The sequence below is a fragment of the Pelophylax lessonae genome, assembly GCF_965119305.1.
Source record: "Pelophylax lessonae genome assembly, chromosome: 11".
In the NCBI taxonomy this organism is placed as follows: domain Eukaryota; kingdom Metazoa; phylum Chordata; class Amphibia; order Anura; family Ranidae; genus Pelophylax; species Pelophylax lessonae.
The window spans coordinates 53,759,132-53,782,614 of record NC_138778.1 but is presented as its reverse complement, the minus strand read 5'-3'; the positions used below and the strand labels follow the sequence as shown (position 1 = coordinate 53,782,614).

At 38.1% G+C, this 23,483-nt stretch overlaps 1 protein-coding gene across 1 annotated transcript in view; it reads right to left on the bottom strand.

Moving 5' to 3' along the window:
* Window positions 1-20,648, bottom strand: part of LOC309567354 (uncharacterized protein) — a gene marked incomplete at its 3' end in the record, with an annotated part of 137,265 nt that extends 116,617 nt beyond the window's left edge. Inside the window, exons 1-6 of the mRNA XM_082272769.1 lie at window positions 20,525-20,648; window positions 10,000-10,140; window positions 7,335-7,577; window positions 5,316-5,434; window positions 3,996-4,124; window positions 1,712-1,889 (exon numbers count right to left, since the gene is read on the bottom strand). Coding sequence (XP_082128895.1) covers window positions 1,712-1,889; window positions 3,996-4,124; window positions 5,316-5,434; window positions 7,335-7,577; window positions 10,000-10,140; window positions 20,525-20,531 — 817 coding nt within the window. The 5' untranslated portion in view covers window positions 20,532-20,648. The remainder of the gene's footprint in view (window positions 1-1,711; window positions 1,890-3,995; window positions 4,125-5,315; window positions 5,435-7,334; window positions 7,578-9,999; window positions 10,141-20,524) is intronic.
* Between the last annotated feature and the right edge of the window lie 2,835 nt (window positions 20,649-23,483).

Here is a 23,483-nt window from a genome sequence, read left to right as displayed (position 1 = left end):
GTGGTAAAGTGGTTAAAGCAAGTCTAACCCCTGTACTAACGCTATAGGAGCGATTGTTAAGCATTAGAAATTTAGTCATGTGTGAACAAGCCCTCAGGTGCAGTATTTGAATTACACATCTTGGCATCCAGGGATTTCATATTTTATATTATAATATTATAATCATCAAAAAAAAAAAAAAAAAAAAGAAGAAGCTTTGCTTTTAATATATGCTAGTCACAGCAGACACCCTGTAGGGCATGGCAGCATATTTCAGGTATGTAAATGGTTTTCATAGTAGTAATTATGAGTCATAATTGTTTGATTAGTAGGTATATCGCTACATACATTATAGCATATTCCTGCATTCCTATTCATTTCCAAATTCCAGCGCCAGTTTTGGAAAGCAGGAAACCTCGTTGCAATTAGTCATTACATATTTTACGATTTTTTCTTATACATTTAACTTGTAATGCCAAAGTTTACAGGTGAGCCCTATGCGAACAGTTAAATACACAGATGAAACACATCTATATATATATATATATATATATATATATATATATATATATATATATATAAAGAAGCTGCTTTATTCATTAACATAATTGTATTTCTGTTTATCCAGCTCTGGAATTTACACAGCTATGTCACACAGCACAGTCCTGCCTGGCAGGGCAAGGAACCTAACTTTTCTGTGCTGCGTTTAAAGCAGTTACTCTGGTAAATAAAAAAAAAAATAATTAAGTCAGCAACTACAAATTCTGTAGCTGCTGACTTTTAATAAAAGGACACTTACCTGTCCAGGGATCCAGCGCCGTTCACACCTGGGCTAGATCTTTACTAGTCTTCAGGTTCCTGGCATCGGCATCCTAACTGTGGCAGCTGACTATGCTGCTTTCAGCTTCACAGCTGGCTGCCCACTGTGCATGAGTGAGCCGCACTGCACTTTGTGAATGGTCCTGCAGTCTTCTGTGACGTGTCCCAGAAGACTGCAGGGAGAGTTGGAGACTGTCTTCTTGGATCATTTAGGCAATCCGGGTGGAAGTGGGAGAAGGTACCTGTCAAAACCAGGTACCCACTCTCCCTCCAAAAAAAACATGATATGCCAAATATGGTAGATGAAAGGGGCAGGGGGACCTAAAGTGGAACTTCCCTTTTTCGGTAAGTATCTCTTTAACTAACACTTACAAAGATCATGCCCCATCCCTAGCTGATGCCTGAAGAGTGAAAAAAGTAGTAGAATACTGAGGAGCTCACTTTCTGCGACTCTGCTCTCTCCTCATCAACATGTTACTTTTTCACAAATGCGGGGCAAAGTTACAGTCTCTGAAAAGGATATTCGCCTACCCCCATATACTTGCCTTAGCTTTCCTCTCCTCTGCAGTGCTGTAATTGCCTGTGTCAGTGACCACTGAGATGAGGGGGTTCACTATCTTTGCCATGTGACAGTTGGCCAATTGGCTGCTAGGCCCAAGCACTGTCAAGGGGAAGTAGATCACATGCATCTCCATACTTGTACGTGCCAGGTATTCGTGTTGACTGTAGTGCAGCAAGGAATAGTGAGGAAGTGCAAGTAAGGTGAGTATAAGGGCAGAGGCACTGTCACTTTTCCCTGCATGGGCATGGTCTCCTGGCTTTTGCACATATAGACTGCCATAAGAAGAACAATTCAGAACTGCACACAAAATGTAATTATGGGCATATTGCACAATAGCAAGAAAATGCTCACCTGTACACATCACTGCTGCAAAGACCCAGCACTGGCCATACTTTACTGGCTTGTAGTCGTCATTTTTCCATTTCCAAAGAATTTCCACACTTCCATTCCAGCTGTTTGGGTCAACCCCATCTGAAAAGTCTTTTTCCCACTTCCCTTCAAGCACACCAAAGTCATCATTGCTGTTGATCTGCAACCACAAACAGAAAATTGTTACTATTTTTTTCTACTGTCATTGATGCTGCATAATGGATACAACCAAGGTGAGGGATCCAATTGTGTCTACAGAAACTGTTAAAAATCTAATCATCATCTTAGTGATCCTTTAACTGTTCTTTTTGGCCCAGTAAAGAAGTTCTGAAACTCCGAGCCTCATATAGTATAAATAATAGGTGTTTAGTACAAGCATTGACAAAACGAATGGTGGTGCAGAAGAGGTTAGAAGACCAATGATAGCTCTGAGCTGTTTAAGGGGACTGGGCTTCTCTGCATATTGGGCATAGTGGATCAGAGTTTCAATTGGCCATACTCAATCAAGGGATTTAAAGTACCGTATATACTCGAGTATAAGCCGAGTTTTTCAGCACATTTTTTTGTGCTGAAAACGTCCCCCTCGGCTTATACTCGAGTCAAGGAGAAAAAAAAAATTCCCTGTCCGCTCCGACGGGCTTAAGCTTTAAAAATGGCGCCGCCCGTCGCATACATGTCACTGCGCACGCGCTGCCGCCGCCGCTCGTGTAATTTCGGCTATTCCTGGCCTCTCCCGAGCGGTGGCGCCGCTCGGGAGAGGCCGAGAATAGCCGAAAGTATACGAGCGTCGCCGGCGCGTGCGCAATGACGTGTTGGCGCCGGGCGGCGCCATTTTTAAAATGAAGGCGCCTCTGGAACAGGTAAGTGAAACAGCTTCACTACCTGCCATTATGCAGGACTGCGGGCACACTACAAGGGATGCAGTGCTGCGGGCATGGTCCACCTGTACCATGCCCACAGCACTGCATCTCCTGTAGTATGCCCACAACCCCGGATCCTCTTGTACCATGCCATTACCCTGCATTCTCCTGCACCATGCCAGTACCCTGCATTCTCCTGCACCATGCCAGTACCCTGCATTCTCCTGTACCATGCCAGTCACCCTGCATTCTCCTGTACCATGCCAGTCACCCTGCATTCTCCTGCACCATGCCAGTCACCCTGCATTCTCCTGTACCATGCCAGTACCCTGCATTCTCCTGTACCATGCCAGTCACCCTGCATTCTCCTGCACCATGCCAGTCACCCTGCATTCTCCTGTACCATGCCAGTACCCTGCATTCTCCTGCATCATGCCAGTACCCTGCATTCTCCTGCACCATGCCAGTACCCTGCATTCTCCTGCACCATGCCAGTCACCCTGCATTCTCCTGTACCATGCCCGCCGCCCTGCATTCTCACCCTAGGCTTATACTCGAGTCAATGATTTTTCCCATCTTTTTGTGGTAAAAGTAGGGACCTCGGCTTATACTCGGGTCGGCTTATACTCGAGTATATACGGTAACCTTCTCCTCCAATATTTTTATGATTTACATTTTCAAACTCTTGGTGGTAAATTGTCCTTATACATCCGGGCATTTTTGTAATGAAAAGTTTGTCGATAGCAGTTAAATTGCTGGCCAAACAATAATTTTGAACAGACACAACAATTTTCAAAGAATCTTGGATACTTTTAACTAGATTTTACTCCCATAAATCAAAGCAATATGCCAACAAAGATTTATGACAGGTTGCTTAAACCAATTATTCAGTTTTTGTTTTTAGAATGAAAGCTAGTTATACATGATTGAAACTAACTGAAAAGTGTATTGTGTGGAGGTGTTTTTTTCCTTATAATCAGATTAAAATTTTAGACTCAGACTAAACCTTATCTTTGGATTTGTAAGGATCCCAACAGTACTTAGTTCTGATATGGTAAGACTTATGTTTCCTGTGCTTATGGAAACATCAGATGTCCTCTGTACTTTAGGTCCCTGGTCCCCAATCCTGGTCCTCAGCGCCCACTAACAGGCCAGGTTTGCAAGATAACTGAAATACATTCCAGGTGATATAACTTGCTGCTCAGTGATTGCATTACTCTAGTCTGCATCTCCCCAAGGTAATACTTAAAATCTGGCCTGTTAGTGGGCCCTGAGGACCAGAGTTGAGGACCACTGCTTTAGGTAATGATCAAAGGACAACACTGAGATTGTATTGCTCTTCCATGTTTATAAATCAGCCTCACTGTATTCCAAAGATCTCTGCACAGAAAAAAATCCCTTCTTACCATTGCACTGATGACTCTTCCCACATAGATGGGACTGTACCTCTGGGAGCAATCTAGAGCTGGGTCTTTCTGATAGTTCAGACTTCTATCCAAGATGTCCAAGCAGATATTCAGAATATTATTTTCAAACTAGACAAGTCAAACATAACAGTTAAAAGATCAAATTCATGTAAGCTGTGCACAAACATTAAATATAATACTATAAACTGATATAGAAGAAGCTGCTGTAGAGTTTATTAAAAAGACTAATAAGGTACACGAGATCCATACTGTCTTCAATTACTCCACTGATATAATCGACACTACGCCTTTTTTAGAACATTGGCTGCATTTGCTTGACCAAATCAAAAAAAGGATGGGTAGTCCAAAGTCAACAAAGTATGTCAGATATCTTAAAATAATTGTGCATGGCCTGATTTCAGAACTAAATTTCAGAATTTAATGGTAGACTTGCAGTCTAGTTTATAAATAGATAGGATAACTAAAGCTGGCCACATCTTTCAGCCCACCAGTTAATAAAAAAAAAAAAAAAAAAAGGATACCCCCATCCACACAAGTTAGGTGGATGAGGGAGTCCTCCCCACTACGCTATTGTATTTTTTTTTTTTTTTTTACCATCGCTTTTATTGAAGTATATCAATGTATACATTAAAAAAAGGAGTACAGAGAGATCTGCAAATACATCCATGAGACAAGATAGAAGTAATCAAGAGTACATCTCTCTATGTAGCATTAAGGGGAACAAAAAAAATAAAGGAGATATAATTGGATAGAAGAAGAACTACTAACTAACAAAACATAGAAAGTGAAAACCACAGTGCATAAGTGCATAAGACGAATAGAAGATTTTGCATATCATTTCCTGATCAAGTGCATCCGTAGGTACTAATGCCAACGTTATCTTACATTCTATTGTATTTTGACTGCGTGGAGGAGTCAAAATAGGGGGGACTCCTCAGCTCTCAGGATTTTCCAACATTCCCGTTCAAGAGAAGCCAGTCATTGATTTGACTTCTCTGGAACAGCCATAGATGGATTAAAAATCTGCCGGTCCCGGCTGAACTGGCCGATTTTCAATCCATCTATGGTCAACTTTAGTTATGCTTCATATTACCATCATGTACATTTGCTCCTCTTTTGGCTGCATAATAACAACTATGACAGCATAAGCCTAAAATTAGTGATTTTTCTGCTGAAATGCGTATATTTATAATTGGTTGTTGATAGACACATTTAAAAGGACTGGATATCTAATCATAAAAAATATGACATTGGTGAAATACACTCTGCTTTATATATCTGAATGTTTAATGAACTTACCTGGCCATAGTTCCATCCCATCCCTGTTACATGCTTCTCATTTCCCATGAAAAGGACACCATGGTCATTTAAGACATATTCGTGCCTTTCTTCTTCATTGGCCATGTACACGTCATCATCTGTAAAGAAGTTAAAACATAATCTTCATTGAAAAGCTTAGTTATGGAACATATCTGGAATAGTTACATTTAACTAACCATACAATATATGTATTTAGAGCCCAGTTGAAGTCTCACACTTTTTTTTATCTCGATATAATCGTAAAAATTGAGATTGTTAGGATAAAATCTATCTGTCTACATTTCTATTGCTGTGGTTTCTGTTGGGCTTTACGTTTGCCTTCTATCGTGCTAGAAAAAGGGCAGATTGGTATGTGCTAATAATTACTGTTCATAATTTTAGAAACCTAGAATTTCTTTCCCATATTTCATTTACAGAATACAATCTGTACACCTTGATAAGCAGTTTGACATACATTGTACAGTATATTTTATATGTTACTTTCCAACATATTCAGGTATTTGCCAAATGATTTATTTTCTTGAGTTCATATACAGTATGCGGATCTTGTCAGTGTAATACTATGGCTAGCTAGTTGACTACAATAGGGAAGAAGGGTGATACAAGACAGTTGGACTTGGGGTGTAGGAAGTTCAAATCTAAAAAAAAAAAAAAAAAAAAAAATTCTATGCAACACAAAGGAATTTTGTGAATGTTAAAGGTGATAGATTCTAAATATTAATTTTTCAACTCATTCCTTCCTTTAAGTTCTGAAAAATCAGTGGCCAATGTATACAGTAGCTACCTTCCTTTCCTTGACTCTTATATCTTGCACCATCTGAGAGGCTCACAGTGTATATTAGAAGCTGCCCACTTCCCTATAGCAGCTGTGTCAGTTTTGGAGTGGATGACGACCAGCATCATCCATACTTTTCCTCCTGAGTGGATGTAACCTTTGGTGATCTGCATTCTAGGAATGTGCCCTTATCCCTGCCAGCCCCTTCCACCAGCCACAGTGGGTGGCAGAGGGGAAGAGAGACACACTAATGATGTGACTGGGCCAAAAATATTCTGTATATCAAAAACAACACAGTAGAATATTATTTTTGCTGGTGTAATAGGGGTAAACAGGAAACCAGTGAGGTTTTAATTTTCACAGACTAGAGTTTAGTTCTTACAAAGTATTTCAGTGTCCTGACAATTTCTGACTGCTGCAAAGGATTTTCATTGCTTTGAAATATTCAATGTTAATCACATGAGACTCATAGATGTAAAGATCCTTGTAAAAAAAACTGTCTACGGTCAGTAATACTGATGTCTCCTAACTCCTCCTTAGATGATTATACCAGTGTTCACATGATTTGTTGAAAATTGAAATTGGTATTCATTAAACACATAAGAAATAAAGGAAGGTGTATGGCGCTGCCAGTGTGCTCTTAGTATTCAATACACATCTCCAAAGGTGTCAAAGTGCAAAAAATGTAATAAAAAATGTAATAAAAATGTGCTGTGTGTGTCTTAATAATTAAAAAGTTGATAACTGGAATGAAGTAATAAATAAAGTGATGTAAATAGCAGGTGACTATATTATAAACACCTTTAAAGTGCCAAAGTGCAACAATCTGTGCTGTGTGTATCCTAATAATTGATAAAATTGGTTGCACTTTGGCACTTTAAAGGTGTTTATAATATAGTCACCTGCTATTTACATCACTTTATTTATTACTTCATTCCAGTTATCAACTTTTTAATTATTAAGACACACAGCACATTTTTTATTACATTTTTTATTACATTTTTTGCACTTTGACACCTTTGGAGATGTGTATTGAATACTAAGAGCACACTGGCAGCGCCATACACCTTCCTTTATTTCTTACCTTCACTATATATCTTCGGAATATAGTTTCACAGGTGGGCTGCAGCCATTATCTGTAGAGATTCTAATATATCCTAAGCGCTGATTTCTCCATATAATACATTAAACACATGTCAATGCTTCAGTCCGTTAGGCCTTACCTAGACACCAAGGATTGAAAAGCAGTATGAATTTGCCAAGTGAATATGTAACTGTTTGACCCATCACAGCAATCCGAACACTGAGGTCATATCTCCCAATGGCTGCATTTGCAGGACTTGACATGATTATCTTCAGAGAATTGCCAGGGCTTGACTCTAGGACTGCACTCCACATGCCACTGCTCCATGAGCTGGACAGAGGAAACTCCACATTTGTGTTGGCATACCCTGAGTTCGATGGACCTTTCAAGGACACACAAAAGACAAAAAAAATGCATTAGTATGCATGCTGAGAGAGAAACAGATAAACATATTATACCAGGATAGTATAGAAAGCACAAGTAAAATATTCATTCAAAACTGTATATTGTTTTGGGTCAGTTATTTGGTGGAAAATAACGGTATACCAAAATGGCTATATCATATCATCAAACTTTCCTAGATGAGAAAGAGAGATGCAATGTTTCGTACAAAGAATGTAGGCAAAGGACATTGCTTTGCAGTATAACTGTTCTTCAAAAAATATATTACACAAATTTAAAAGGGGTAAACAGCCCGTGAAGAAAAAATATGCAAAGATGATTAAAAAAACTCATAAATAAAAGTACTCTTTTCATCAGTAGTTTTCCTTCATATGGTGTTTCAAATAACAACACAAATCATAGATGGATTGACGAATGGTTTAGTGTGGTACAACATTTTTTGATAGAGTTGACTTCCAGCATTACCCTCAGTCTTGCAAATTTGTTCATGATTCTGTCCTGCACTGAAATTGCTTACTCTGATTTCACTGCACACTGTGGGCTTTTCCATTGCAAGTTCACTGCCGTCCTCTTTTCTACAGCCTTAAGCTGGATACACATTATCCAACTTTTGTGGTTAGATTTCCTTCAGATTTACCTTTTCTATGTAGTGCAAGGGACTGCCAGATTGCATACAAATTTAAAGTGTTTAGGTATGACCTCATATTATATGGTTTTGGTAAGTCTAAAGGAAAAAGTCTTCAGAAAATTGTATAGTGTGTATGGCCCATTACTTTCTGTGGCTCACCGCTTTACATGTAAAGTAGACTAGGATCACTCACTCTTCCGGACATCAACCCATCAAGGCATTTTATTGCCTCCGAAGAGTATATCCCCTGCTGTGCAATACTACTGGACAGCCATAATGTTAATTTACTCATGATTTGGACATTTTAAACATGTCAGTTGTTTACAACTCTTGTGTTTGCTCCTGTTGGATGAGACGACCTGGATTATTACACACCTTTGATGATGGTTGTGCATGTACAGTGTATATATATATATATCTGTGTTTCATATTTATAATATATGATGGTTTTGCAACTGTGCTGGAATATTTATTACTCTTTTGTGTCGCGGTGATAATTTTTTGATGCTTACATAACAGATCAGACTATTCCTGAAACTATATTAAAGTGTAGAGTTATTCAGTCCCTTGGGGAGGTTCTTTTGTTTTCAAATATGAATTTATTATTTCTAGTGCCTGAATAAAAAATAATGTTTTATTGGTATCCACAAGTTATGGATCTATAGTTGGCTAATCATTTGATATAATTTATTCAATCCATTTTTTTTTTAAGCTTTTCTTCTAAAAGCCAACCCACTGCTTGGGCTGAGGTCTCTTGAGAGCAGTACTGAAACAGGTTCTTTTGATGTTTCCAGGGAGCATTGTACCCATTAGGGTATGGAATCATTTTTACCTGGATTTACTACGTAGTAAAAACAATCTTTAATTCAGTATATTATTTCTTCAAAAAATATATTGCACAAATTTGAGGGTAAGAGCCTCTTGTAGAACCCAGAGGAAATGGATAAAGGTCTATTACTGATATCTGACTAGTACAGCCGCTGGTAGTACTAGTACTCCAGACAGGCCTGAAGCTGGAAAAAAAGAGCAAGGTCTGCATAATAATAATAATTGCAGGGACTAGGGCCACAGGGACTCAATAAAATGAAAAGATGTCATGTGATTTGGTAGGTACTCAGCCCAACTGGATAGCTGGGTGGTGTGGGAGGAGTGTAGAAGGGATAACACATGTGAGGAAGACAGCCCAGTGTTTAGATGAATAGTGCAGGGTTGAAAGAGCATTTTTACCCTCCCATTCCTAATTTTATTTTTTTCCCCAATTGGAACATGGTTTACAATTGTATATAATGTACTATTTGGATTTAATACTTTGACACTTCAGCTTGGTGGGGTCCTAGGGCCCTTGAAGAATATTATTTAATCAGGTTTAATGGAAATAAGGCAACCATCTCAAGTATAATATTATTTAGCTGCAATCGAAGTTGGTGTCCATATTGGATCTAATGGTGGTTATGGTCAAAATGCCCTGAGGTCAGTGTTTTAGAGGTTCCCTTTTGTATAGCTATAGATGCAATTGTGCTTTTATTCTGATATGTTTGCAAGGACCTTGATGCCTTTGCACATTTTTTTCTTCGGATGCCAATGACAAACAACCTACAAATACAACCAGAAATTATCCCGTTTCTCAGTTCAGAATTAGTAAAATAAAACTGTGAAAGGTGGTCCATGCAGAGTGTCTTCCCATCAACCTGGACAGTACAGCTCAAACTATATTTCATACTGTGAATTAGAGTATTTATAGATCCAATGACCGGAGATGCCAGAAGAAAGATACCTGTGCGTGCAACAAACACTATGCTCTGCCAGTCACGTAGTGGTTTGTTGAATTCCAAAGTTAATCTACAGGATTGTCCTCTGCGCAGTATCAGCTCAGAGCTGTTATACATATCCGTATGGTGGGCCTTTTTATTGGATTCTGCAGGAATAGAAAAGAAGTAAAGGTAAATCAGGAAAAGGAACAAAAGGAAATTATATATTTATATATATAGTTCAACCAATATAGAAGTAAATAAATAGAAAATAGAAAAAAATCTATATACAGTGCCCCATTCCCACAGTGGATTCAAAGGAAGGCAAAAAAAGCCCTTTAAAACATGGTCCAATGATTGTTGTTCAATAGCCATTTAATTGTTCAAGTAAATATAAAATATGTGCCACCCCTTAAAGTACATCTAAAGCTTATACATACATACATATACATAGATATATATATATATATATATATTAAACAAGCAAAAAATTGGGGGAGCAAACCCTGAACATGTATATCTAAAGCCAGGACCATGAACCAAGCGACATGTATATTAAAAAAGAATAGCGCTCACATGCAAAAGAAATGACTATCAAATATGGAGACAATCCATAAATAAAAATGGGGATCCCCATTTTTATTTATGGATTGTCTCCATATTCGATAGTCATTTCTTTTGCATGTGTGCGCTATTCTTTTTTAATATATATTCTTTTTTAATATATATATATATATATATATATATATATATATATATATATATATTACTTTTGGATAAAGTAGGAATTGGTTAACACCACTGGCTGGTTTTGTTTGCTTTCTGTGTCCCAATTGGGATATTTCTCTCAGATCGTGTCCAGTAAAAACAGAGAAATACCGTAAGTAAACTTCTTGAATAAAAGTTTAGATGCACTTTAATTTAAAGGATGATTCAACATATGGATACTAATTCAACAAACAGATATTACTACCTTCAGCTGGTAATGGTAATTAAGGTTTGTATATATGTGATTTTATATGTATATATAACAACAATGCATATTGTTTTACCATGATGCCAATATAATTGCTTGGTTACCATGTTTCAGAAAATAATATTTAGCATTAGGCCATCGAAATTAGATTAAGGGTGACAATCAATACCTCGGTATTAATAGAGCATGTGTTCTCAAAGGTAGAAGAAAATATTGCACAATAATTAAAGTACTGTACATATCTAAATACAACACATTTTGTTGTTTTGGATAGGGGTTAGAACCTGTGCCAAGTTTAGATTGCTGCTGGAAACACTCTCTATATTTTCTAGTGGCTATTTTCATCATTAGGCCTCGTTCACATGGGTGTAATAAAGCACACACCCGTGCAGGGGCTGTGTTTACCCGCTCGGGGATGCACGGGTCAATTAGGATACAGCAGCTGCATGGATACTGGTCCTAATTTGACATCTGTGTGGGCACACAGCCCCAAATGCATTGTGGCGGCTATTTACTAAAACTGGAGAGTGCAAAATATGGTGCAGCCCTGCATAGAGACCAATCAGCTTCCAGTTTTTTTTTTTTTTTTTTTTCAAAGCTTAATTGAACAAGCTGAAGTTAGAAGCTGATTGGCTACCTTGTGCAGCTGCACCAGATTCTAAGTGCACCAGTTTTAGTAAATTTACCCCACTGTCTGCTGCTGCCACTGTGTCCCAATTGAGATAAATAGGGCTGTCTGCACAGGGTTGCATGGAACACCTGTGCATCCCCATGAAGGTAAATATGGCCCTTGCATGGATGTACACTATAGTATGCCAATGTGAATGAGGCCTTACTGAAGTATTTTGTGAACTATTTAGTAAAACAATGTCTTCAAAAAAGTGTCAGGAAATAAGTGGTCATGTGCCACCATCATCATGTAACAAGGGCTATGGTCAGGCTTCAACATCGCTGTAAGATCAGAACCTTCTGTTCTGAAGTGCTACTATAAATGACATTTCCCTACATGCCTTTCCATTGCTGCTGAAGGCCTAGGGATGAAGCAGACTATCATTGGGAATTTTATGCACTTGATAGATAGCTTTGTGCCCACATACACAGTGGTAACAACTACAGAGACTCTATAACGCAATCTCCCTGTATACCGGAGGGTGTGCCCAAACTCCCGGAAAGTGTCTTGAAGACACTGGGTGTCATTTAATCAGATGGGGGGGGGGGGCACCCAAAGAAGAAGTTGGTCTTGTGGGCAACGCAGCATTGTGGACATTGAAAAAAGTGACTGGTTCTCTTGAAGCAGAAACATGTCCTTTACAATGTAATCAGTATATAATTATTGGGGAGGGGTCCATCTGACTCTTTCGTGAGTTTCATAATTGGTTTAGGCTGTTCAACTAAACTGAGTAGTTCTACTTTCTAACTGTGATTAAACATTCATTATTCTACAGAGATTGACACAGCAAGATCTAGCATTTTCCTAAAATAGGTTTTACTGCTTCTTTCATCTGTATGGGAAGATGACAGGTCACTTTGAACTCCTGTGTGATGTGAGGAATGCCGTTGGATCATGAACATATGTTCAAACTTGAATGTATATAATGATCTGGGTGAATATCCTGTACCAATCGGCCCGTGCTCGTGATGTTACATTACTCAGATGTTCATTTCTAATTTGATTTGTATTGCATGTGCATGCCCAAGTCATCCCTCTTAATAGAAAACTATTATTAGGGATCTTGCTGATGTCACAAGAATAATATTTTCGGATGAGTACGATCAGCCAGGACGGCTGAACACATGGCAGAGACAAGGTGTACAAGCACACTTACTTAAAAGGGAAGTTTTATCACAAAGAAAACATTGTGTATTTACATGGTGTGGCTGGTGGAATTCACTAGCGAGTTACGTAAATAGCAGTACCTATACACTGCATGAACAAAAATACTTTCAATCCCGCGAGTACACAGTGACGCCATTGTGCAGCGTGACAGTGTTATCATGATGGCCTTTGTTATGTCACAGGTTATGGAGCCTTCACGTGCTAAAACTCACTGCAGATGTTATTAGAAAGAGGTTGATTACATAAGAATATTGTAAATAGAGAAGTATAGCAACCAATCAGCAGTAATATTTTACTGTTCGGGCTGCCCAATGCTGATAAAGGGAGAAATTTGATTGGTTGGTATAGCCATTTCCATACCGGGCCAATTCTGGCATTCCTCTCCTACATGTAAAAATCATTATTTCTTTGCTAGAAAATTACTCAGAACCCCCAAACATATATATTTTTTTCAACAGAGACCCTAGCGAATAAAATGGCTATTGGTGCAATTTGTTATGTCACACAGTATTTGCACAACAATTAAAAAAAAAACCACAATATTTACCCCGAGTAGATAGATACCTAACATGTCACACTTTACAATTGTACACACTTGTGAAATGGCACCAAACTTTGTTACTTATAAATCTTCATAGGCTAAACTTTAAAAAAAATTTACAGGTTGCCAGTTTTGAGTTACAAAGCAGGTCGTGTTCTAGAATTATTGCTCTCTAACATTCGTGGCAAAACCTCAAATGTGTGGTTCGAACACCATTTACAAATGCCGGTGCAACCTACGCATGTGTTCGCTTCCGTGTGAGCGTTTTTTTATTATTTTTATTTTATTTATTTATTGTATTTATTTATTCATTTTTATTCTACACTGTCCATTTAAGAATTTAAATTTTTTTTTAACACTTTTATTACTACTACAAAATACGTATACATCCCTTGTAAAAGGAATAAGGCATGACAGGTTCTCTTTATGGAGACATCTAGGGTCAATAAGACCCCAGATATCTCCTCTACCCTGGAAAACATAATATAAAAAAAACAAACAAAAAAAACTGCGATGTTTGCTTTCCGGGGAAAAAACTGGCAGTGTTTAGATGTGCCTGTGCCGGAAATGCCCAAAGTGCCATCATGACGTTGCTTTCAGATTTCCAGGATCATGGAGATGGCCAGGGACAATCCTGTCAAAGGCCAGCTTTATGGTAATCTGGCGCCACCGCTGGAACATTAATTCAGCTTCTCGATAGCATGGGAGAGCCCAGAAAAGCATCGGAGGGTGGTGGGAGGGGGGACATCCCCTCCCACTGCCTGTAAAAAGCAATCCAGCAGCTGAATAGCAGCTAGGGTGGCTTTTACATTACAGGGAATCGATGGATGAAAACAAAGATATCTGAATGATGCCTGTAGCTGCAGACATCATTCAGATATCACCACTTCAACCTAAGGATGTCATATTATGTCCTTTGGGTGGGAAGTGGATAGATTACTGCACTTTAAAGCAGTTATTCTCAATGAGGATTCAGTGGAACTCTTGGGTTTCTTCAGAGGTTGCTAAGGGTTCTTTGATTTACCTCCCATTTGATTGTGCCTAGAAAGTTCTGGGGCTAATACCACCTAAAAGAGCCAGTAGCAGGACACCAATGATCTTTTTAGTTGCCTGGAGGGGGTGGCTTTGGCTTTCTGACTACTACTATAAGAGGGTACTTTTTTCCACTGCCCATTAAGTGAATTTTTTCCGTGGTCTCCTTATAAATTGGTTTTAATTGAAATTGAGAAAGGTTGCTTTAAAGTGGCACTAAATTCTGGTTAAAAAAAAATATTTTCAAGTTTGGATTCCTACATAAAAACTGATCATTGTAAGCTCTTCCAGAAGTCTAATTTGGTTTGTCCCAGTGCAGGCAAAGGTGGGGTCTGATATAAATAATGTCATGTGAAATAAAGAAGGAATAAAATGCAGAATGCTATCATTACAAATATTAACTCAAAACAGTTACCAGAATACGCACAGAAAAAAACTTGTAAAAACTTGTGTGCGTAATCACAATAATACCCAGTGCCATAGTTAAAACGTCAAAATATTATGCAACCATATCATAAAATCCTGCTACTATACATGTCTAACTAGCATTTGAATGGTAACCACGTGGACTTCTGTCACATAATTACCTGGTTTGTTTGCACTGCCTCCAAATATTTTTTAATCATTATGTGCCCTATAATTATTTTAAGTTCGAATATTCAGGTTGCTCAGATTTTTTTAGCAGGAATTTTTATAGTTGCAATCTTTAAAATTAGGTATTCATATAAATCTTGTGTTATGTGCCATCCCGCTGATTGCCATCCTGCTGAATTCTACAATCTATATAGAAATTACTGATGCTGATTTTATTGGGAATGTTACAGCCTTGCAATTATAGCGAAACCAGTTCCAGCACATAATAGCATTTCATGGAATTTTCCAATATCATATAACTAAAATACGTGGGGAAAAAAATTACACTAAATCCATTGGCATTGGGTACAAAAAGTAAAGGTGGATCACTCCCAGTAGGGATAGGATTTCTGCTTGTTGAAATAAGGTGTGGGCCACTGGATATCTCATAGCAGTGGGTAAATCTGGTCGGTTTCTAAGCAGTGTAGGGTGAAAATGTGTCTTAAGATAACAATACACTATAGGTCCATCAAGGAACCATTAAAATAAAGTTTGTGTGTCAGAGAATCCCTACTAAAATGATTATATATACAGTTCAAGGTACATTAGCATGATCAGTAGTTGTAAATAGAAGAACGTGGCATACCTAGAGTATTTGACAACCAAAGCCAGATCATGTTTAATGCCACCCTTGCTGTATACTACAAAATATTTTCAGTAATAATCATGATTTTAAAACAATAATGGCCAGATAAAAATGCAGACAAGGCCCCTTTACAGTGGTAGTTATTCTAATGGTCAGTGAAGAAAAGCCCCTTTCATTAGTGGTCAATGGAGAAAGACCTTCTTTACTTTGAAAGTCAGTGGAGAAATGCCCTCTTATGTTGGATGTCAGAGAAGAGGGGCCCTACTTATAGTACATTTGAAGTCAGTAGAGAACTGCCCCTTTAATCAGTAAGGGAAGGGTCTACTTTACATTAGTGGCCAGTGCAAGAAGGGCCCACTTACATTGGTTTTCTCAGAATTATGTAGATACAATAAGATAGGTCTTTAATCCATAATTTCCCATTGCTTAAGAAACTATTATAAATATCTGGAGGAACACTGGTTGAGGAAAAACGATCTACTCTTTCTATTTTTACAGTTCTTCATTCCTTGAAAACCACAACAAATAATGTATTAGGTAACTGCTGGCTTGGGAAAGGTTTCTGTGAAGCACATTTCCAAGTTGTGGTTACAAGGCACATTAAAAGGGTGATTCACCAAAGTCTAAGTGTCACACTGGGCCAAATTATCCATTTCCAAAACCTTAAATTAGAAGCAACTGACTGGCATTTGCCATTGGGTCTTTCAAGAAACATTGACTGCTTGCCAGTTTATATAAAACATTTCCCTTAGTAAATCATCCTTTTATTGTAGAAAACAGCAATAAAATACCCATAATTATATACATTTCATACTGGGTTTGTGCAAACTGTGTTTATGAGAATTGTTTTAGAGAGCTGACGTTTGCTTTTGTGAATCTGTTGTTTCTTACCTGGAGATCCTGCCAGCAATTGCAGTTTGTGTTGCAGGGTGACAATGCTCAGCCACTGCCTTGTAACTAGCAGGAGCATTATCAACCTGCCATAATGTGGGCTGTTGGGCTCTCTATTGGATAGACCTGAATCTTCAAGTAAGAAAACTGTATATAGTGATGCCAAACACACTGAAAATAGATTTTGGGTTTACATATATCTTAAAGTAGAAGTCCAGCTAAAAATTGTAGATTTTACCCTCACTTTAGATAGATATCCTCTCATTTCTGCCTCAATAAATGGAAGTTAGGGGACATCATCCAAGCAGAACATCAGCCAGACCCCCCTTGGAAGATTTAAATTATGTTTTGGTTATATAACTATAGTTAACTATAACTAAAGGCAGAACTTTTTTTTCCGTCTTAGATAGAGTGGAGAGGGATTAGAATATCTGTCAGGTCTTTATTGTTGTCTATGCCCTGTTAGGGAGATTCCCCCTCTCTATTTGTCCTGGTGAACATTATCACTGAAAGTAAAATTTAAAGAAAACTCCAAATTTTAGGTTGTCCCCAGAGCTATGATAGAGAAGAACTCTTCCAATGAGGACACTAGTACGGGTGACCCTGGTAACAACCAGGAATTGACTCACTTTGGATGATTTTCCTTTCACTTTCTGTTTTGGCCCCCAGGAATTTCCTAATTTGCAGGGATTTCCTCTCACTTTCTGTTTGGCTATGGGATAGGAAGTGAAGGGAAATCTCTGAAATGTAAAGCATATTGCAAAAAATAATAAAATAATAAAATAACATAACAGGGGTTTTAACAGTCCCTTACTCTATCCAAAATGAAAAAAAAAGTTTTACCTATAGTTCTACTTTAAAGTTTATCTAATGTCAAACTTTTTTTACATTTTGTATAGAGCAGGGAAAGGTTAGAAACTCATGTTTTTCTTTTTTTGCTTTTTATTTGCATGATGTTGGTGTATTGGGAGGATCTACCTTATACTTCCTAAGCCAGAACAGGAAGTGACTGAATATCTACAATGGTTATCAGGAAAAACATGAGGAAAAATGGACAGTGTGAATCTTGCAGCAAGGATACAGCAAAAAAAAAAAAAACATAACAGGGGTTCCAACAAAACAAGCTGGAGGAAACAACCAAAACAACATACATATAGTTTCAATAGACTGCTAAACAGACTTTTATGGTCAAGATTTCCTGAAGCCGCTGTGTAGTTTCGGCCCTACATGGCCTAGTACTTTGCAATTAAGATCACTAGCTAAGGTACTATTGTCACAAAAAAGAAAGGACCCAGAGTTAAGAGGTTCTGTTTTCATGAACTGTTTTCTTTCTTCTTAAGAATATGATGTATGGTAATTATATTACTAGCAGATAATTATTGTGACTAATCAGACACATGTAATGTATGTCTAATGGCCTGAGTATTGTATAGGAACGAGTCTGTGTATACTCCTAATATTAGCAGCAGCAGGAAAATGTAGAGAAGAAAGCATGAAATGTCTTATGAACTTTCCTCCTAAATACCCCCAATGTTTTTTTTTTTATTACCCCCCCCCCCCCATCTCAAATAATGGATGTATGTGGCCTAACATTCACAATTAGTATGACCAAATTGAGCATTTATTGAAACAGTCATGCAGTACAAAATAACTAACAAACAAGTACTTCCAAGCACTGGATGAGTTTGTTAATGTAAGCTAATTGTTGGAAAAGTTTCCAATATTCTTGCTTTAAATTAAAGTTGCCAACGTTCTTGCCCTGAATTTTGCCGAAAAAAAAAAGGCTTGGTGGGTCCTAGCAATGCACAGTTTAAAAGTGAATAGGCAAATATTACGATGCCCCTCATTTCCCATCACTGTTTATGCCGGGTACCCTTTGAGATTTTTCAACTTAAATTCTTATGTTTTAGAAATAAGCAGAAGGGATGGATGTTCTGTAGCCGTAGCCGACTCCCAAATGTGCCAATGGCAGGATCACCAAGTGAAAATAAAGGAAAAAAAGCCTGAAAACAATGAATACAACCACCACAACTTAGAACAGGTAACCTGTGACATATATAACAGGTTTGTTTTTGGGTTTAGAGACAAGTTATTTCTGTGTGTAAATATATAGATGCTAAGTATAGTCATTTTAATACAATTTTGGGGAAACTTTAGTTCTAGGTCACCTTACCTAATTCTACATTCTGAGCATTCTACATTCAATGTAACTTTATGTAAGTGGAATAAAAGTTAAAAAATATAAATGCTTGTTGGCAGTTTTTTCTTTTTTCCCTTTCCTTGTAGAAGAGACTTTGTATGTCTCTTCTGCCAACAAGGTTCACTTTTTTATAGCAAACAGATGCACACACATATAGTTCCACTTTAAGATTGAAATATAATATGCAACAGGATTAAGGCTCCGTTCACATGTAGGCATTTTGGGGCGTTTTTGGGGAGTTTTTCTGCTCTAGGATCAGCTCTCAAAACGCCCAACAAGACAAATCCTATTCATTTCAATGGCCCCTGTTCACATCTGAGTGTTTTGACGCTGTGAGCAAAACGCCCAACGCTCAAAAAAGTACTTGAGCTTCTTTTTGGGCAGATTACAGGCATTTTCCATTGGTCTCTATTCAATCTAAAAATGCCTGCCCAAAAACGCCTGTAAAAACGCAGTAAAATCGCGGTAAAAATCGCGGTAAAATCACGGTAAAAACGCGTGAAAACGCTACTCTCAGGTGTTAATGTAGCCTAAAGCAGTTGCAGTATCTGCTATGGTCCAACTACACACATCAACACTCGATGGGTCGCCTCATTTTTCTAAAACTTTGGCCAGCACCAATAAATAAAAACACTTCTTTATTAAAGTTCTTTATAATTCATACTAAAAACACATTTTCTTTTTTAAGTTAAAACTCATAAAAAAACATTTGGACTTCTGCAATATTTCAAAGTTTACGTCTCCCTTTTTAAGCTGTATATGCTCGGAGACATTGCAAGAGCTTAAATAGTCTTTTGTTAAAAATGTACTTTAAAGATCCATAATTAAGAAGTTTTTGTATGTGGAGATGGTGCTGGCCTGAAGAATTAAATTCAATATGACCACATACAAATAATATATACTGTGTTTCATTAATTTGCAACTTCATTGAGCACAGCAGTTGTTTGTAGAAATAGTTCAACACACTGGGGCAATTAATGGATTAGTCTTTAAAGTTTTCTTATAGCTTTACCAAGCCTTCCCTTATATCTGTAGGGCAAACATGCTCTTTGTAGGTGAAATAATTAGTGGGGTTCTTTTATTTGTTAAAGTGTATGCAAAAACATTTCTTTTAATTTTTTTATATATTTTTGTATAGAGTAGCGAATAGTTAAGGGCCTCTGTCAGAGTTTTTCCCCTTCACTTCCCTTCACAGGTACACAGCACAAGGTAAGAGGAGATAAGTTAAGGGGACATTTAACTCAGGCTTACCCTTAAAGCACCTCCTGTACCTGTGGCAACCTCAAATTATTGGATTTCCAATTACTTTCAAAGACATGGTCACCAGGGTCAATAGTGAGAATGAATATCCCCAGTGGAGACCAATAAAAATCAGACCTGAGATTGTAACCCTTCCACGTTCCATCCAACATTTTACCAAAAATGAAACATTTTGGCTTTGCATACACTTTAATGACTAAACATGTGATTTCACATGAAATATGACCTATTGCTTGGAATCTCTGTACAAATTGTATTGTTTTGCATTGTATTGTATTGCGTTACTAAAAGTTTGTATACATTATTGTGTTTTGTACAGCTTTATTGTATTATTATGTATTGCATTGTATTGTGTATGGCTGTTAATTAAATACTATCTTATATTATATTTACACTGCGGGTTCAGTTATAAGAAAACACTCAATTAGAAGCTGAATCTTTGCTTCAATAAAGCAGTACAAAAACCTTAATTGTTTTAAAGTAATGATCTGCCTTTGGCTTTATATTACCATAGAATATTACATTTATCTTTGTAACATGGTTTTATAAAAATAAAAAAAAAATAGCAAAATCAGAAAATAATCAATTGACTTACCGTCCATGATGCTTTGATGTGCTCTCCGTCTGCTTTGTGGTTTAGATAGTGCTCGGAGAAACTACCTGATGAATGTGAATCAACCATTATTTGTATCACTCACTGCCCTCACTATTAAAATTCCAGTGACTGAATGTTTTATGAGAGTGTTAATGGGACATGCCTTAATGCTTACACTGTACACTCTCTTCCTGGTCTACTGCAGTGCACACATGATATCCGGAAGTGCCAAACTAAAGAATCTGGCAGTCTACCATCTCCTTGGCACGCACTCCAATATCTACAAATGATAACTGGAACGTTCCTATGTACATGCCTATCTTGTGACTGGGAACCGTCTATCAGTATGAACTGTTCCAGTAAGGAAATCATATTTTTACAAGCTCTTGCAGACAGTTCAGATTAAACCTTAAAACATGCCTGGCCTAGTTTTTGCACATGTCCCAGCTAATTGTTACAGCTTGGGACATGCTGTGTAGTTGTTTGTTTTACACTAAAATTATTAGGGTGGTGCAAAGTCATGTTGAATTGCAGACACAAATGTTGTTGAAGTTTATCTAGCTGCTCAAAACCTGTCCGTCACAGTGTCTTCTAGGTTTGATTGAATGCATTAACCAAAGATGAATTCATTTAATTGATTTTCAGCTCAAAATAAAGGTTGATTTTGTAAAGGAATAGAGCATGTTCACTTTGCAAGGGAATTTTTGCTTAGCTTAGTGAAGCTGTGTGAATTCCCTCATCCAAAATTGTGCATGCAAATATCATGTTTTTTATTTTTATTTTTTGCTTGCACCTGATTAGGATTTGTTTACAGTGCATTTTCACCACTTACTTACTAAGTGCAAATTCTCCTTCAGGGTTGGTTCTCACTTGAAACGGATGAGGCTGACAGCAGGGGTCAGGTGTGTCCCTGTTCTCTGTTTCAGGCCAGAATTTTTGTATTTGGCTGAATACGGACTTGAAACACAGGCAAAGACGCACAGGACCCCTGTGCAATCCGCTCTGCAGCCACCACGGAGATGTGTGAATAGGCTCCATTGAGAGCCTGGTCACAATCTCCTGTCATGCGAATTGGATGCGGAGGAAACCAACATCCAATTAACAAGTGAGAACCCAGAATTAAAGTAGACATTCTGCTCTAAAGTGAACATGATCCTTCAAGAGGAGCCAGTTTACTACTGCGCATGCGCGAAATGCGCTGCACTTTGTGAATGTACCAGCTGCGGGGGAAGGAGTGAGGGCAAACTTCTCAGCATCGGCATCCTAACGGTGGGAAGCCGACAGGGCTGCTTTTGGCTTCACAGCTGTGTTTTGTAAATGGTCCTGCAGTCTTCTGGGACCTGTGACGTTTCCCAAAAGACTGTGGGGAGGGAGGGGGGGGGAAGAGTCCATCCGAGGACTCTTTGAGCGGGTACACGTCAAAATGTGTCAAATGTGGCAGCTTAGGGGATGCCGACAAGCGGAGCTTTCAGTAAATTAACCCAAGTGATTTCCCTTGATATAGCATAATTATGGAATAGTTGGAGTAAAGGTGATATAATTTATTTGCTAATTTGAGTTAGCCAATAAAGTTTTTCACTTTTTCATATTATATTTCCAAGCTAAAAAAAAAAGTAGAAAAGAGTTAAAAACCCTGTTGATTTATTTTGTTTCGTCTTTGTCTCTTCACTTTTGCTCTTGAAACACACCTGAAAGTGAAGAAAACCTTTCCAAAGTGAAGAGATATCCTCTCTTAGGCAGTGGTCACCGGAGGATTTCCTCTTCACTGGTTTTCTAGTGAAAACTGTAACATTTTCTATCTTGATGACAATAGTAACTAGGACAAATAAAGAGGGTAAATCTAACCAGCAATCACACAAACAGCAATAAAAACCTAACAAAAGGTTTTAATTGTTTCCTATACAGCACTGTTTGACAAACCCCATAACGAACACTGCTACTTCCATACATCAATAAGGTATTTGTCAAACAGTGCAGTATGGCACACAGGAAAGTCATAGGTTGGGGTTGTAGCATGTTCGCTCACCTGAAGGTTGCGCTGCACTGTTCTATAGGTTTGTCAGGTGCCATGGGGGACTAAGTAGGCGCCTGGCATGGGCTCCTGTCAGCCATCCTGAGAAGGCCAGGATCTCTTATTTAAAGGTGAAATCTTGTTAAATTTGTTTGGCCATCTTGGATGCAGGGGTGCTTAAATAGCACCATTTGCATCATTTAGATGCTTTCAGTGTGAGAGTAGGACAGGAACAGAACCCCTGCTTGCTAGGCGTAGTGGAAAGTAAAGGGACCACTCTGCGCTACTACCTTCGGGCAGTAGGCGCACAAGGGCCTTTTTAAAGGCTGCGAAAGAGTGAAGACGCCGAGGAATAAGAAGGAAGCCGCCGAAGTTTGCCTGAAGCGACTACCAACGAATAATTTATTGATGGGCTGTATATATAATTAAAAGAAAAGATGGACTCATGTAAATTTATTATATATAGATGATTTTTACACTGTTTTCAGATATTTATTTATGCACTATAATTTGAATGCACTTTATTAAAAGAGAGCGCTGCACTTTGTGACTATATATTAGTGATCGACCAATATCGTTTTTTCATTGCCGTTACCGATATTTTGGTCATCGCGTATCGGCCGATATGGGCCGATATTTTCGTACATTTAAAAAAAATATTTTTTATTTTTTTTTCACTTCACAGGTACTCTTGTGGAGGGATCTGGGGGTCTAAAAGACCCCAAACCCCTCCTCTGCACGTAAAAGCATTAAAAATGCCAAATTTGGCTGTTTTGAATGCTGTCATTTTTACAAGACAGCTGACCGTTAGGGATGATCGAACGGTTTGGGTCGACCATCGGTTCGACCCGAACATTGACTGTTCGAAATTCAGCCGAATTCCGAACTTTTTGCTGAAAAAGTTCGGAATTCGGCAACCAGAACCGACCAAAATGCAATTGGACAGGA